Source organism: Zingiber officinale, chromosome 5B (genome assembly GCF_018446385.1).
Source record: "Zingiber officinale cultivar Zhangliang chromosome 5B, Zo_v1.1, whole genome shotgun sequence".
NCBI classification, from domain to species: domain Eukaryota; kingdom Viridiplantae; phylum Streptophyta; class Magnoliopsida; order Zingiberales; family Zingiberaceae; genus Zingiber; species Zingiber officinale.
The window spans coordinates 75,457,472-75,474,060 of NC_055995.1; the positions used below are offsets into that span (position 1 = coordinate 75,457,472).

General features: G+C 32.5%; 1 protein-coding gene and 1 pseudogene across 3 annotated transcripts; both read right to left on the reverse strand.

Moving 5' to 3' along the window:
* Positions 1–339: 339 nt before the first annotated feature.
* LOC121984556 (squamosa promoter-binding-like protein 16) lies at positions 340–4,536 on the reverse strand. 3 transcript variants are annotated; one of them, XM_042537539.1, is made up of 4 exons: positions 4,129–4,536; positions 2,352–2,946; positions 1,343–1,449; positions 340–1,237 (listed from the first exon to the last, which is right to left on the reverse strand). In XM_042537539.1, exons 2-4 carry the CDS (start codon positions 2,771–2,773, stop codon positions 573–575), a joined length of 1,194 nt encoding a protein of 397 aa, XP_042393473.1. In that variant the 5' UTR covers positions 2,774–2,946; positions 4,129–4,536; the 3' UTR covers positions 340–572. The 3 variants fall into 3 exon arrangements, with proteins under 3 accessions (XP_042393473.1, XP_042393472.1, XP_042393474.1); XM_042537538.1 differs by lacking the exon at positions 4,129–4,536 and adding an exon at positions 3,120–3,492; XM_042537540.1 differs by lacking the exon at positions 4,129–4,536 and adding an exon at positions 3,120–3,489 and having other exon boundaries at positions 340–1,213.
* A 594-nt stretch (positions 4,537–5,130) lies between these two features.
* The window catches only part of LOC121984557, a 37,803-nt pseudogene continuing 26,344 nt past the window's right edge, over positions 5,131–16,589 (reverse strand).

A 16,589-nucleotide genomic window follows, 5' to 3' on the forward strand; every position in this document is an offset into this window, starting at 1 on the left:
AGTAATTTATTTTAAAATTAACATGAAATACAAGGATAATTTCTTTACAATTATCTTTTTTATTTTTTATAATAATTACTTATTTCTAATAAGAGATAAAAAGAAATGAAGATTTACTTCACTTGAAGAAAATAGGAAAAAGAGAGCAATTTAATTTCATCTATTTTTCTATTTTAGATATATCATAATATAAATAAATGAGAACTTGCATTATATTATTTTAGTATTTAGGAACTGAAAAGACCTCACTTTTCCATTTTTTTCAGCATTTCTATTGTAACTGAATAGTTTCCTTTAACAAAACACAACCAGCAAGCACTTCAATGAACACAAAGCCAATACAAAAGCCAAAGCTTTACCACCATATTTTACTTCCATATTAATTATATTTCCTTAGATAAGAATTTTCTTAGATGATTCTAATATATATTTCTGAGATCCATCATGTAGTTTACATTGATTTCGAAAAGCCAGTTATCGACCCGATGGTATGAATCAAAATGAACATAGCTTGGCCATCGAAGAGTCCAAGAACATTGGCTTCAGTAGTGGTTTTTCAAGCCAGTGCCAAGTTACTCCCATGAGAAAGGAAGAGCTTCAGATATCTTATCGGAAGACCCTTCGTTGCCGGTTCGAAATATACCCTGACAATGAACACCAGCAGCATCGGCATTCGAAACCAAGACAGTCCTCACATTTTCAATGCTCGAACACGAGTATCTGACTGGAGAAATGGCTTCCGATGCAGTGGAGTGAGAGCACTGAGTGAGATTACCATACTGCATACTTGCGATGAGAGGCTGGCCGATGTAAACCTGATCGGATGATAGCATCATGGAGCTTGGGTTGATGCCTGATGTCTGATTTGGTGATGACAGAAGAGAGAGAGCACAATCAGATCGGAAGACTTGGCTTAGACCATTGGCGAACATCTTGCTGCTGCCACCGCCGCCTACAACCGATGGAACAAAAGATCCGATTGCTGTCATGTTGTTGAGGCTGCTCTCACTCTCTTGAAAGAAAGGGAATTGGAATTGCTTCCTTTCTTTGTTGTAGCTATGAGAAGAATTTGAAAAAGAGAGGTTCCTGTCAAACAGATCCGATGCAGTGTGATGCGTGGATCGCGAATCGTCTTTGAATTTTATAATTCCAGACCAATTTGGTTCTATCGATGCAGTCGTAAAGGCTTGAGAATGTGCTGAAAACCTGATTCCTGCACATCCAAAAGAATTGGTTTCTGCAGTTTTTTCATCAGCAATATTGTTACACTTTGTTCTAAGTTACAAAATATCCAAGTCTATAAAAGATACATCACAGCTAAGATGATCGAAGACTAAACTACCTGAATTCGGCAAATACGGATGGGGTTTCCTTCGACGTCTATTGTGCCCGTCAAGACGCTTACGACAGCTTCGCTTTATGTCATCAAATTCTATTAACCAATGAAACCTGCAGATCAATTGAATGTTCTTCACTTGCAGGATAGCCACAGAGAATCCATGCTCACTTCATGAAAAAGAACTTCCAAGACAATAGAACTGGCTCACAATCAATTATCACACTACTTACAATAACTTGCATAGAGTTCATCATTTGGATAGACTAGGTCCATAGTGACTCACGATTATGGTCGCAAGTCAAAGAATCAACTACACTACAGGACAATGGAGCAGAAAGAAGGAACAAAAGATCTGTAAGCTCAAGCAATTAGCTTAGAGGTAGCTTAACTGTTACAACTACAGAGCAAGCAATCAAATCAAGTTGGAAGATGAAGGAAGCATATAATCGAAGTATTCACATCATAATCCAACATAATTTTACACAACAATACCATATTATCGCTAAGTTCTACGAACAAAGACTCCTTTGGCATAAACTCAGGGAAAATTTTCCTAGGGAAAACATTCCCGGGGATGTTATTCGTAACGTTTTACTGCTCATAAACAATTGCTATACTGAATGAAACCTAAGTAAAGATAATTATGCTTAGAGACAAGTTCCTGGTAGTTAGTTCATCTGTAGCCTTCCTCAGCTGTGTTAATCAGGTTGTGGTCCTAATCCAAGGACCCATTAGAATTCAAAAGCACATGCAGATACAGGAATATCTAAATCATTGTCATCTGATCTTCATAATCAGGTTTGCCAATAATGCCAAAAAAATGATATGGAATCTCTTCAACTGTACATAGACTCGATCTTCCAATCGATCTTTCACTAGTTTCTGTTTTTTGTGTAACAAAATTCTTACCTTAGTCTCCTATGAAGTAAATATGATATAGAATTCACTTAAAGAACAAGCATTACCAACATAAGAATTCTTATGTAAGACTTAAAATTACTAGAGCCTTTACCTGCTGCACTGCTGGCAAAATCGTTGTTCTTGGCCTCCGATCAGAACTACCGGAGTCTTTGAATGAGCCTCACAGACCTTGTGGCGACGGTGATACTCCCTGCACTTACTAAGATCGGCTTTGCATCCATCAACCATGCATGAGGCAATCTGAGCTACATTGCTTAGTGATCGCTGTCTCTTCGACAGGCCAGACGAAGACACTGCGGTGATCGTCGTCACTGTCGATATACTTGGTTGTTCTCTGCGGCCAGAGGCACTTGAACCCCCGAGCTTGAGATCAACAGAGCACTCCACACCATTCACCATCAATTGCTGAGGAGAACCGAGTTGTGATCCATCTAACATGGGGACAAGGTTTGCTTCGGTAACACGGTCCAATTCAGGAAAATCCCATTGAGGCATCTTCAGATCCGAGTCCATGTAAAAAACTTCCTATTCTTCCCTCTCTTGTCACTATCCCCTCACAACAAACCTCCAAATCTTTGCTTTTTTTCCCACTCCACAAAGCCACATGAGAAAGCACTCGAGCTTAGCCAACACACGAAAAAGAGGCCGGGATCTCAGTCGGCAAGGAGATGCCAAAGGATGAGAAGCTAGGTCAAAACACAGACAGACAAACAAGAATTGAAGTGTGTCAACCAAGGAAACAGCTCATAAAACAAGAACTTGGCAAAGGTAACGAGGAAAAGGGCATATGCCAACACCAGGTCGAGCCTAGATCATCGCGAAAAACAAAATTTTGAATCCCCCAGCACCTGGTTCGTACCTGCGGAGGATGGATAAAGGGAGAAGGAAGAGGAGTCAGGTCGCAGCAGCAAGCAACTCTCTCGGCGCTGCTCGCATTGGCAATCACAATCACGTAAGAAGTTTTGAGTACCGGCAGAGGATTGAGGTGCAATTATTGGCAGGAGAAGAGCAGCAGTAGCAGTAAAGGTGGAGACTTGCGAGAAGTGAGTTATAATGGGAGTGGTTAATGGTTTGAAGTGGAGCAGAGCAGACCAGAGCAGAGCAGCCAAAGGCTGAGCAGGGCCAGAGGAAGGAAGCAAATGGGCTGATGATGATGACAGCTTGGAGATGTTCTGCCGTGGTTATTTTTAGGGTTTACTGTGTGGGTCATCGTGCAGAGCATCAAGGGAAAATAGGACTACAAAAACAAGCACAAAAGTCAAGAGTACGGCGTACCATTTTAATTTTTTATAAAAAAAAAATCATTCCATTTCATTGTTCAGACCTGTAGAAGTATCTCTAGTTCGACATTATTCATATTATTATCTTATTTAAATTCGATATATTATGGTAGCACTTATGTTATATATTTAAAAATATAATAATTATAATTTTATAACTGTTATAACATGAATTCAATCATGTTCACTAATCATTTACGTTATACAACTATTAAATCGAAACTGACATAAATTTAATTTACTCATTTAATATTTATATTATAATAATTATAAAATCATAACTACTACATAATTATAGTAACTATTATTTCGTAACTATGATAGGAAGATAATAATGAAAATAGTACTAAAAAGTAATTGAATAATTGTACATGATTAAATAGTGAATTGAAACGCCATTTAGGAAAAAAAAAAAAATACCCCTTCTTATTTTTGCACAATTGTAAGTTAATAACAACTCATCTATATTCATTTAATAATTTATTATACTAAATTTGAAAACAAAAAAAATCAAGTTTGTATAACCATTTCAAAACTTAAGTTTAAAAATATAAAAGTTTAACTCAATTTGACTGGCTCTGGACTTACAAGTGATCCTCCAAATGGATGAGTTTCACTAGTGTCTTCTGAAGGACTAAGAGCTGGTTAAGTCTGCAGGGGTTCAATCAGTGTTCCCTCAAATTGCTTGTGTTTGTTTGGCTGGTTTGAGGGACAGAGCCAGAGGTCTGAGATGGAAGCTGAATCACCAAAGCAAAGCTCTCGAATCAGTAAGCAGCAGCTTGCCTCCAAACTGTGATCTGATCTGATCTGTTGTGTGTCATCAAAAGCAACTCATACCTTTATGCTTTCAGATGCCCATCACACTTTTAACATTTCATGGCCTCACTTTTCTTTCTCTCTCTCTCTCTTTTTCCTTCTTTCTGGTGTCTGTCTCCACCTGTTGTGGCATATTTGTCTACTTGAGGGGTGAACTAATCTGAATAATCTACTGATTTCTTCAGTGGTCCTTGGCCATTGCAACTGTGAGTATATGAAAATGATCAGTAGAAATGTTCCCATTAAACAAATCCCGAGTGATTAGACTTTAATCAGCATCTGATCACTAATGATCAGTGACAGGTGTTCTAATTCTTATGGTCCTCTCTTTGTCATTGTTTTTGGATCAATTGAGCGTACTTTGAGGAAAAGAAAGTGAGATTAATGGCATCTGATTCAGTGACTCCAGAAGGGGCGAGAGGACCATCTCAGGAATTATTGTGTTCTTGCGCTTTGGCTGTTTCAATTAATTCGGTGGTCCACACTTGACATGATAAACACATGGGTCGGAGAGAGACTTGGAAGAGAAGTCAGTCAATCATTAATGCTTTGAAAAAGATGAAAAATGAACACGTAGATGGTGTTCTCAAGAAGTAATGATCATCTCCCTCGAATTTGATGCCCTGTTTTGTGTGTGAAAGGAATGCTACGCTTCATACAAAATCATGAACTCATTAATTAAATGCAAATGGATAAACCGGGGATAGTCCAACCTCAATCTAGAGAACCCACCATGATACAACCACATAAATATACACAGCTGCTCGACAAAGAGAAGACACGAATAAGTCTGCCAAATCAATTAAATTTCCAATATTTACCGGTAACTGATACGTACTAGAAAAGTACAACAAATGTTACAAGTATACTATAGAAGCAAAACTATGAGATGAGTGAGTTATTTTAGGATGGCACAATTGCCATCTGAAATGTATTGAAAGACAAGGGAGCAACAGTAGTCACCTTTGCAGATGTATCGAAAAATAAGTGGCAGCTGCGGAAGCTACCTTCCCACTGAGATTGAACTTCTTGGCTATTAGTGGGCGAACATCATCCACGCCAACCAAGCTCTCCAAGAATGGAAGAAAAGTAACTCTCGGTCATCGCAGCTATCATACCAGCTCTCGATAGGAATGCCATTGTCCAGCTGAAACCACAATGCCTGAGGATAAACAGATTTCATCAAATATCCAAGGTGAGCCTTTCCGTTTTCAGAAATTTTCACAACTAAAGCCAGTGTCAAAAATATTTTAAAATAACGAATACTGTTGTAGGGCCAGATTATAGGTTCATGTAACACATTTTTGCTTGCACTAAGGAATATAGCACATATACACCAGATCCACTCATCATCATATCAAATAGTGTTGGTGCCAATTTTTTAGAATTAAGTAGATTTTATCCCTCGATTGAACTTTTGAGCAGCGACTAATAAGATTCTGACTCCATTGAATCATTTCTCATTACACTAATAAGAATTTTCATTTTCCTATCTCTGCTTTGCGAACCTTGACACTCTGATCAACTAGATGCCAGAAATCATTGCACAAATTAAAGTCAACGAAAACATGGTGATGAAACTTCAGACAGATCTAAAACCACCAGATATAAATTCACCAAATTATTGTGACCAAAATGTCGCCAGCACCACAATTCATTTTGCATGGGAAAATTATAATAACTGAGCGTTGCTTCATCAAACTGTATACAAATCATCACCTAGCAAAAATATTGCAAATTTTGCATATTTAATGATAAGAGAAACAGAATACCTGGGGAGAATTGTCGACGATAATAACATGCGCCAAATCCCGACCAAGTACTGATAGATCCTTCAGATAATTACCTTCTACAAATACACAAGATTCCCAATAAACACGATGGCGAAACAATCTTCTTTGTGGAACAATTACATTCAGTAGCTGTTCAGCATATATACTTTGACTTGCTGTAAATATAATCGTCTCGAACATGCTTGCAACTTTTTCCAAGAAATCCTTCAGATAAGGTCTGCAGCGCACATAAATTGTGTGCTCTCTAAGATTGAATTGACTGGAAAACTAAAATCTGCATTTTCACACAGTTCAATTGTAGAGTGCACCAAAGTTTCTGTAAAGATACTGAGCTGTCAACAAGGTGAACTTGAAGAATAAACCAATAGTATGAAAGGATGCAACACAGTGACAAAATGCCATGTATAGAAAGAAGATCTCAAGATATGATGAAAAACAAGTAAACACCAATGTGTGTAATTTTGCCGCTGGTCAATTTAACCAACAGCTAAAGAAAAGGCCATCAGACAATCATCACAACGAATCTAGATTCTGGGGCATGCCATCCATGAGAAATTCATATATAGTGCATTCCCCATCCGATGTTTACCATGGTCATCAATATCAGTTTTGGTATCTGACGTTTGAAAGAACTAGGTATCATCAACATCAGATAGAAAGAATAGGAATCAGTAGGGGGAAAAAGTAAAAATTAAGAAAAAGAATTTAATATTTATCTTAGAAAATAAAAAGAATAGACCTATATGATTATTGATATCAAATACTATTTTAAGGTGACGCAAAAAATGTTTTTCATTCATCACCGTCGTTTAAGGATAATGCCAAAGATGTTGATACGGTAAATCATTATTATTGTTATATTATGTAATTATCTATTAGTCATGGTCTGTCCCACTAGCATTAAAATTATGATAAATATTCAATAAATAAGTCCATTACACTATTATATTAATGCTAAGTTGTTCCCCGGAAGGAATGCGTTGCAAGGTCCGACTGTAACGTCTCAATAAGGACCGCTACATCTCCAGGTCTCGAGTGTAGTGTTAAATATGCAAGAGTTCGTGTTGCAAAGTTATAACATATCAGCAAGAACCACTACATCTCCATAAGAACTTGGGTGTAATGTTAAATAGGCAATATTTCTCACACCATAGGTTGGATAAAAATAAATATGATAGGAAACTAATAATCTAAAATTTGGAACATAGAACATAAAAACCCTCACTGATAAATCAATGGACGTAGTAGATACGATGATTAGGAGAAGAATTAGTATTTTGTGTATACAAGAGATAAAATGAATAGGCGAGAAAGCAAAACTGATAGAGAACACGGGTTTAAAGTTATGGTACACAAGAAAAAAAAAGTAAAACAAAAAATAGAGTGGGTATTGTTGTAGATAATTCGTCAAAGGAAGAAGTTGTAGGAATAGTTAGAAAAAATGATAGAATTATAACTCTTAAAATAATAGTGGCAAAAGAAACTATGAACATAATTACTGTATATGCACCGTAAATAGAATTAGATGAAACTACCAAATCAAGGTTTTAGAACGACTTAGATGAAATATTATAAAATATTCCGTAAAATGAAATGATTTTAATAAGAGGTGATCTAAATGGATATGTCGGAGTGAAAAATTAGGAATATGAGAGGGTATATGGGGATTATGGGTTTGGAACGAGAAATGAATAAGGGAAACTATATTAGCTTTTGTAATAGCATATGACCTTATATTAGCTAATATATTTTTTAAGAAAAGAGAATAATACTTAGTCACATTCAAAAGTGGAAATAATAAATCGCAAATTGACTTTCTTATAGTTAAGAAGATAGAAAAATTTGTAATGATTGCAAGATCATCCCTGGAGAAAGCTTAACTACCCAACATAGGTCAGTAGTGTTGGATATACACCTCAAACATAATATCAATAGAAAATATATACGACTCTGAAAATTAAGTGGTGGAAGTTAAAGGATAGAAAGCAAAATATATTTTAAAAAAAAAAGATAGGAGTACAAGCATTAGGTGAAATATACGGTGATTCTAATACGACATGAGATAAGATAGTATCAAAATTAAAAATAGTAGCTCAAAATGTACTCGGTGAGTCAAAGGTACATGCACTACTAAATAAGGAATTTTGGTGATGGAATGAAAAAGTACGAGAGAAAGTGAAGGAAAAACGAATGGTTTATAAGGAATTATATATTTGTAAGAATGAGGAAAACCTAAAAAAATATTCAATAACCAAGAAATAAGCTAAGAAGTAGTGAATGAAGCAAAAAATGAATCTTCTGAACGATTATATCAAAAATTGGATAAAAAAATAAAAGAGACATTTATAGAATAGCTAAAGTAAAAGAAAAGGAAGACAAGAGATTTTATCCAAATAAAATGTATTAAAAATAAATGTAATAAGGTATAAAAAATGATGGAGAAATAAAAAAAACGGTGGAAGAGATATTTTTATCAACTTTTTAATGAAGGTTTAGGTAACCAACTTAACTTAAGTAATTTAAATAGGTCAAATGAGTATAGAAATTTAAATTTTTATCGTAGAATTTAAATTTTAAAAGTAAAGCAAACTTAAAATGGGATGCACAATGGAAAAGTCGTTGAACCAGATGATATTCCGATAGAAGTATGAAAGTGCCTAGGAAAATAAAGTATTAAATGACTTACAAAATTATTTAACATGATATTAAAAATGAAAAAAAAAATGTTTGATCAATAGAGGATAAGTACTCTAGTTCCCTTATATAAGAACAAGAGAAACATATAAAATTGTGCAAACTATAGGGATATTAAACTAATGAATCATACCATGAAACTTTGGAAAAAAGTTAATGAAAAAAGATTAAAGAATGAGACCACAATGACCGAAAATCAATTTAGATCATGTCTAGAAAGTCGACAATATAAGCTATACATCTTTTTAGACAATTAAAAAATATCAGGAACAAAAACAAAATCTACACATAGTATTCATTGACTTAAAAAAAAACTTATGATAGAGTCCCAAAAGAAATTATATAGAGAATTCTAGAAAAGAGAAGTGTTAGCATAACATATATTAAACTAATTAAGGATATATATAAGGATGTAACGACTAAAGTAAAGACTTCAGACAAAGTAACTAAAATATTTCCAATAAAAATAGGATTACATCAAGGATCAACTCTAAGTCCTTATATTTTTATATTAATTATGGACTAACTCATTGCACATATTCAAGACACAATATCGTGGTGCATGTTGTATGCAGATGATATTGTTTTAGTAGATGAGACACATGAAGGAGTAAATGTTAAATTAGAATCTTGGCGAGAAATATTAGAAGGAAAAAGTTTTAGGCTTAGTAGAATAGAGACAGAATCTATGGAATTTAAGTTTAGCAATATTAGATATAATAAGATAATTGTTAAGATAGGAGATGACGAGTTGTCCGAAACCGAGATCTTTTGATATCTAGGTTCATTTTTGTAAAATGATAAAGAGATTGAGATATATGTCTTACATAGAATACAAGCAAAATAGTTGAAATGGAGAAAAGCGTCAGATGTTTTATATGACTATAAAGTACCTCTAAACTTAAAAGAAAATTCTACAAAATCACAGTTAAACCTGCTATATTATATAGAGCTGAATATTAGGCTATGACTAGAGCACATGAGCAGAAGATGAGAGTTGCAGAAATGAGGATGCTAAAGTGGATGTGTGGACATACGAGAATTGACATAATAAAAAATGAGAGCATTAGAGAAAAAGTCAGAGTTACATCTATTGAGGAAAAACTCTAAGACGCATTTAAGATGACACAGGTATGTACTTAGATGACCAATAAATACTCTAATTAAGTAATGTGAAACTATGACAAACACACATATCAAACGAAAAAGAGAAAGACCAAAAAAGACTTGATTAGCAATAATAAAATAAGATAAAATTTATTTAAGTATAGATGATATAGTTGGAAATAGAGTTCGATGGCATAAAAAGATCCATATAACCGACCCCATCTAGTGAGATAAGGTTTGATGGTTGTTCTTCTTAATTGTTGTTGTAGTATGTATCTATATGAGCTTTTAATATAAATTAATATATTAGTATATATAACTTACAGTAAACTAACTATTACTAGATTAATGGTAATAATATTATTACTTGTATTGTTATATTATAATAACAATAATTATGACAAATAACAATTAAATATAATAAAAATTGAATGGATAACCAATTTTAAATGAATAAATAAAATTGTTAATAACGGTAATTTAGAAATTATATTAATAACGGATATAATAGAATATCATTTTAAATAATTCATATAAATAAAGAATTTGATAATAACACAATACATATTAAGAATATGGGCAATAAATAAATATTAACATTAATAATATGACAAAAGGTATTACTATTTCCAATATTAATCAAGTAGATAATTTAATTTTGTTTTTATATCAATAGAAACTATATATCATTTCAAATAATAATTAAGTAAATACTTGTATATCAATAACAATCAAATATGAATTGGTAAATAATTGTATGATTGATGATATTAATATTTTTATAAACATCAACTACTTTTTATTTATACTTCAATAATATTGTGAAATTATTAATTAGCCTAAATCAATTATTTATACTTCAATAATATTGTGAAATTATTAATTAGCCGAAATCAAATATTTATAATCTAAATATTAGTATTTTTCTATATTAATCAAATTTTCTTTCATATAGCATATCAAATTTGCTTGATAGTGATAACTTATTACATATTACTCAATAACCAATATGGTACCAGCACCTTGAACCTCATCCTACTGTTACTATCAGTATCAAGTAAATACTATCAATAACAATAAAATATGAATTGGTAAATAATTATACGATTGATGATGTTATCATTTTTTATTAATCAAGTAAATATTAACTATTTTTTATTTATAATTACTCAAATTGATGGTGATATCATTGCTATATTAATCAAGTAAACATTAACGGCATTTTTATTTATGATTACTTCAATATTAATATTATTTAAACTAAACCAAATAGTTTAACATAAATATTACTAATTTTAGTATTTCACTATTGTAACTTTTCTTATCTGATACATATCAAATTTAAGAGCTATTAGCAATGATAATAGTAATAAAGTATGACATGTTATTTAATAGTGATAATTTATTGTATATAGCTTAGTAGCCAAAATGGTATCAATTTATCGTATATAGCTTAGTAGCCAAAATGGCATCAGAACTTACCCTGCTGTTTACCGCCAATTATATACTTACTACTGATAAAATATTATAAGTTTCCTTTCCAGTCTGCCCACATTCTAATCAATCAATATAATAACATTGCTATTGCCAGATATATTAAAAAGGGTAGTGCTAAATGACCAGAATCTGGCCAGCTAGAATGTATACATGCATGCATATTCAGGGGTATTTTAGTAATATCAGATGTGTATATTAATTACATGCATACACATGCATGCATTATAATTGGGTGATACAGATTTCTAGCTGGCCAGATTCTGACCAACAAAATTTACTGTATTAAAAATAACACAATAATAATTACTAGTTCATTACAATTTCAAAGCTCCGCTTCTCAAGAGATGCAATTTACGACCAGACCTCATCCATTATCAACTAATATTTAATTGAGCAATAATTGTATAATAGTTTACCAATTAATCTTTAGTTAATATTATTTATAATAAAGGAGGATATTATAATTTAAAATTTTAATCAAGCACAAAAACTATTAATAGTTAATGATATTAATTTATGGGTAATTTTGCGTGCAGTCCCTATTGACAAATAAATCTTTGCATGCAGTCCCTATCCATGAAAATCTTTGTTTTCACTCCCCAGTCAAACATCTTTACCTAATTACCCATGATATTTTTAGGTATAAAAAGTCTAAAAATCAGTATAAATTCTCTTAAATTGAGTATATTTATTTAGAATCTAGTATATTTTTTATCAAATTGAGTACGATTCTTTTTTCACCTCAAAATATACTCGATTTTAGTTTAATGTGCTGAATTTAATAGGAATTATACTCATTTTTAGACTATTTGTACCAAAAAATATGAGGGTTAATTTCGATAGAAAATATACTCGATCATAGTATAGAATACTAGATTATAGTGTAAAGTGCTGAATTTAACATGAATTATACTTATTTTTATACTTTTTATACCTAAAAAATAAGAAGGATAATTTTGATAGAAAATATACTCGATTTTTAATATAAAGTACTGACTTTAAGAAGAATTATACTCATTTTTGGACTTTTTGTACTCAATTTTGGAATTTTTGTACTTAAAAAATCTAAGGGGCAATTTAGGTATCAATATTTGCATGAGGGAGTTGAAACAAGTAATACTTTGCATGCAGGGAGTGGAAACAAAGTTTTTTAGACATGGGGATTGCATGCAAAGTTAACATTGTGATTGGGGATTTTTCTCTAATTTACCGTTAATTTAATTTATTGCATATTAAATGATAAAACAAATATATATATATATATATATATATATATATATATATATATAACCCTCGCTAAATTTGTCCAATTTTAGGTAAATTACATAATTTCCAATTGCATCTTTGGCTCAAGTTGGAATCCGATCAAAATTGCCCAAGTTTGATGGTCATGGTGTGTACTATAAACAAACAATCTATGGAAATTATATATTTATATATATATATATATATATATATACACTTGTGACTCTGGCTGAATTTGTTTAGGTGGAATTTCCACCTTTAGGCAAACCTCAGATACATGGCCCCAATATATCGATCAAATTTGGATCAGAGCTCGACAACTATGGTGTGTACTAAAAACCAAGCAATCTCAAAGGAAAACCAAATAAAAATTCCACATATGAAGATAAGAGTAAAACATGCTCAAACTATCTCTGGGCTGTAAACTTATTCGTAGTTTGTCCAGATACTTGTACTAATAACCAAGCAATGTCAAAGGAAAAACAATCAAATCTACGGAGATGAATAAAAAATCATGTTCAAAGTTGAACACTCAAACACACATTCACAAAATCTTGTCAGATATATCCTTTGGGAAATGCAGTAATTCTCAACATTTGACACGTTCTTTATAAATATTGTACTGGTAGATGGCCAACAAGACAAATGAGCGTCTTCAAAACTATGTCCAGGATGCACTTTGACAAAAAGAGAAAAATTTGACCCTTTTTTCAAAAATCAATGAATGGTTGCTACCAATCAATAAAGAATTCAAAAAAATAGAAAAGTTTTTTAAATAATAACAAACAGAAAACTATATAATGTTATTGATAATTAGGCACAATTTCAGTATACTGAGTTCGGTCATCCCTTATCAGGACATATCATTAAACCTCAATGTCATGTTATTAAACCTCAATGTCAACGAGCTTGTCCATTCTTTAATTCACCTGCCACAATCAGTTTGACCTATTATTGCACTGAGTGACTGAGTCCATTCTTCTCATCTATATGTTTAAAATCACCTCCTACAAGTCAGGATCAAACTGATGTCTGAAATAGTGTTCAAGGGTACTGATGAACTAATGATAATTCTACTGCAATTGATAAATTGATCATTGTATCACGTTAAAATACTATCATTCAGCCACTATCCATTAACAAGATTTAGAATCATGTTCTGATAAAGAAAAAAGAACTCGTTCATATTCAGAGATTAATAAAAAAACAAATATGCACCACACCAGCATTTAGCCTAATTTCAGTCATTATAACATCAATTAATTGGCAAAAGAGAAACACATCAATATTCAATCAAACTTATAAATCTATTCTGGAATTCTTCAAAGAATATTGGCCTAATGATATCCAAAGAGTATTGGTAAAAGATGTGCTTATATGTTTGTCAAAAGAGAAAAAAGAAAATCAAGCAATCCAATAAAGGAAAAATAACAGAAAGTTTGCTATTTAAAGTTGATCTATCATACCATCCAGATCCAAAACAAGTGTTGTCGATGGGCAGCTCCGTGTTTGTTTAGGAAGGAGAAAAGGCCGAAATCTAGGAACCACAGCTGACAATTCAGGTAAATCTCTAATGAATAAATATGGATCAAAATCACCAAATTCATCATTTTCATCGGGCTCAATGGAACCATCAGTTGACATTGTATCTTGGCTTTGCTCATCCACACATTCTAGCTTAGAATTCTGCACGGGAAGATATATAGCTGAAACTTCACAAGAAATATTTCCCAACTCACTATATTCATCATTGCATGACAACTTTGTAGGTTTTGATCCTCTATTGTAGAAATCGCTATCAGAGTTCTGAATATCTGAAGCTTCGTGAACCATCAAATTACCATAATTTTCACAAGCAACATTCCTGATTTCCATATGTTCATTATCAGTTTGCAATGTAACAGAATCGAAAGAACCATACTTTGAATCTTTGACATCAAATCCATGATGATCTTCATCATTGATCTTTGAGTACTCTACAAAACCAGATGGAAAAATAATAAAAAAGAATAAGTAACAAAAGTTTGTATGTACCCACATGACCATATTTTGGTGGTCATGAAATTCACCAAAATCAAACTATCATAGAGTTAAAGAAAGTTTGCTTAGGCAAAAGGCAAGGAGAAGAATAATTAGCTCACAACAAGACAGAAAAGAGGACTACCTTGACAGACGTATAGGGAACAAACATGTAAAACAGGCATGAAATCTCTATGTTGCTGTCAGCATTAAGTGCAGTAGCAATCATACAAGAATATCTGAAAAACTCATAATTACTTAAGAGGCATTGTTCTAGACATTAAAATACAATTGCCAAAAATCAACTACAATAAGATTCTTAAGAGAATAGTTGCCTTAATTTTTGGTGCTTGTGAGGCCTTAAGCCATAGTTGTATAAAACAACAGTAACAAAGGACTTTATTCAACAGTAACAAAGGATTTCACAAATATATTATTTTAAGTTTGTCATAATAAATTAGTAAAATTAGAAATTACCACGCAGATTGTTGACTGAGTAATTTCATTTTCTGATTGATAGAGGGACAATCTCAAATACAAGGAGCATCACTTAGTGATGTAGTGATGCTATATTCCCAAGTTAATAGATCTAGTTAGTGCATACGCTGATGATGTTATAGTGTACTAGTATTCATTAGTTCATAGGTTAATAAACCTGTTTCTTCTCAAGTTGGAGGTAGTTTTTAGAGATGCCATGTCTCACAGTGATATATTCACCATCATCAAGCTGTGTTAGTGCCAATTATTTACGGTCAGCTATATGAATTTTATACTTCCAATGAACCCTACAAATGTATGTTAATAGTAATGTTCAACCTGTTAAATCACATTTAATTACATTTAACTAGGGTTTTCTTTGTTCTCCCTCTATCCCACAGGCCTTCAATTTTTCTCTATTCTCCTTCTATCAGACATCCCTTTAAACCTAATCAATTCAACTTTCCTAATTACAACATTAATCCATAATTTCTGAACATCTTACCATCTTCAATATAATTTTGCTCAATGAATCCTATATTTACACCTAAATAATTCTCAAGCAGCAATATTTATGATTTTTATTCCTTTTATCTCATGCTCATCTTAGCCTGTTTAATTCTGCAAAGGTAAAATTGGTCCACACTCCCAGCCAACTTTTTTTTTTTTTATCAAAATTCCATTTTTGCTATCGACAATTTTGTTATGGGCGAAGGGCCCAAGTATAAATATATAAAGGAAAAGAACCTAATTGTAATATTAATATCAAAATGAATATATAATGGTAGAGGTAGAGGGGGGTTCCCCATAATCTCAAAATGATATCCAAGTCGCTTGTTTCTTCAAGACCATACCAACCCATTCTGATGTTGAGATCACTCTGTTATCCGTGTGGCATTGTTTGCATTCGTCATTGTGTATTCTAATCATGTCTGCTTCTAGCTTCTTTACATAACAATGCCAAAGCCATGACATAAACACTCCTCAACTGATCGTTGATTGATAACCATCATTTTGTTACATTTTTGGAGCTCCTATATCGATACTTTTTGATCTTCTCATGTGCTAATTTCACATTTATATCATGTTTCACGAGTTATATCCATTTTTATCCTTTGATGCAATTTATCATTTATTTGAGATATTTGATGCTAATATTTAAATATGGTCATATAGGTGATCAAAGGATCAAGGGCTCAAGTTAGATCGAACCAAATTTCAGCTTAATTTTGGGTTTAAATGAGAAGATCAAGTTCTGAAGTAATATATATCATCCATCCAAGATCAAGAGAGATCTGAGCCATTCGTTAAATATCTGTCCATCCAAGTCAAGGGAATGTAGACCCTAACCATAGATCAAGATCTGAAGACTTGAATCAGATTTAGAGCAACTCCCACGGT

What these genes read in the sequence shown, in the direction of transcription:
- LOC121984556 (XM_042537539.1), bottom strand. Translation starts at nt 2,773, where the DNA reads ATGGACTCGGATCTGAAGATGCCTCAATGGGATTTTCCTGAATTGGAC. An exon ending in TTTTGCCAGCAGTGCAGCAG is followed by an intron (nt 1,450 to 2,351) that starts GTAAAGGCTCTA and finishes ATTGATCTGCAG; the next exon opens with GTTTCATTGGTTAATAGAAT. An exon ending in TCCGTATTTGCCGAATTCAG is followed by an intron (nt 1,238 to 1,342) that starts GTAGTTTAGTCT and finishes AAAAAACTGCAG; the next exon opens with AAACCAATTCTTTTGGATGT.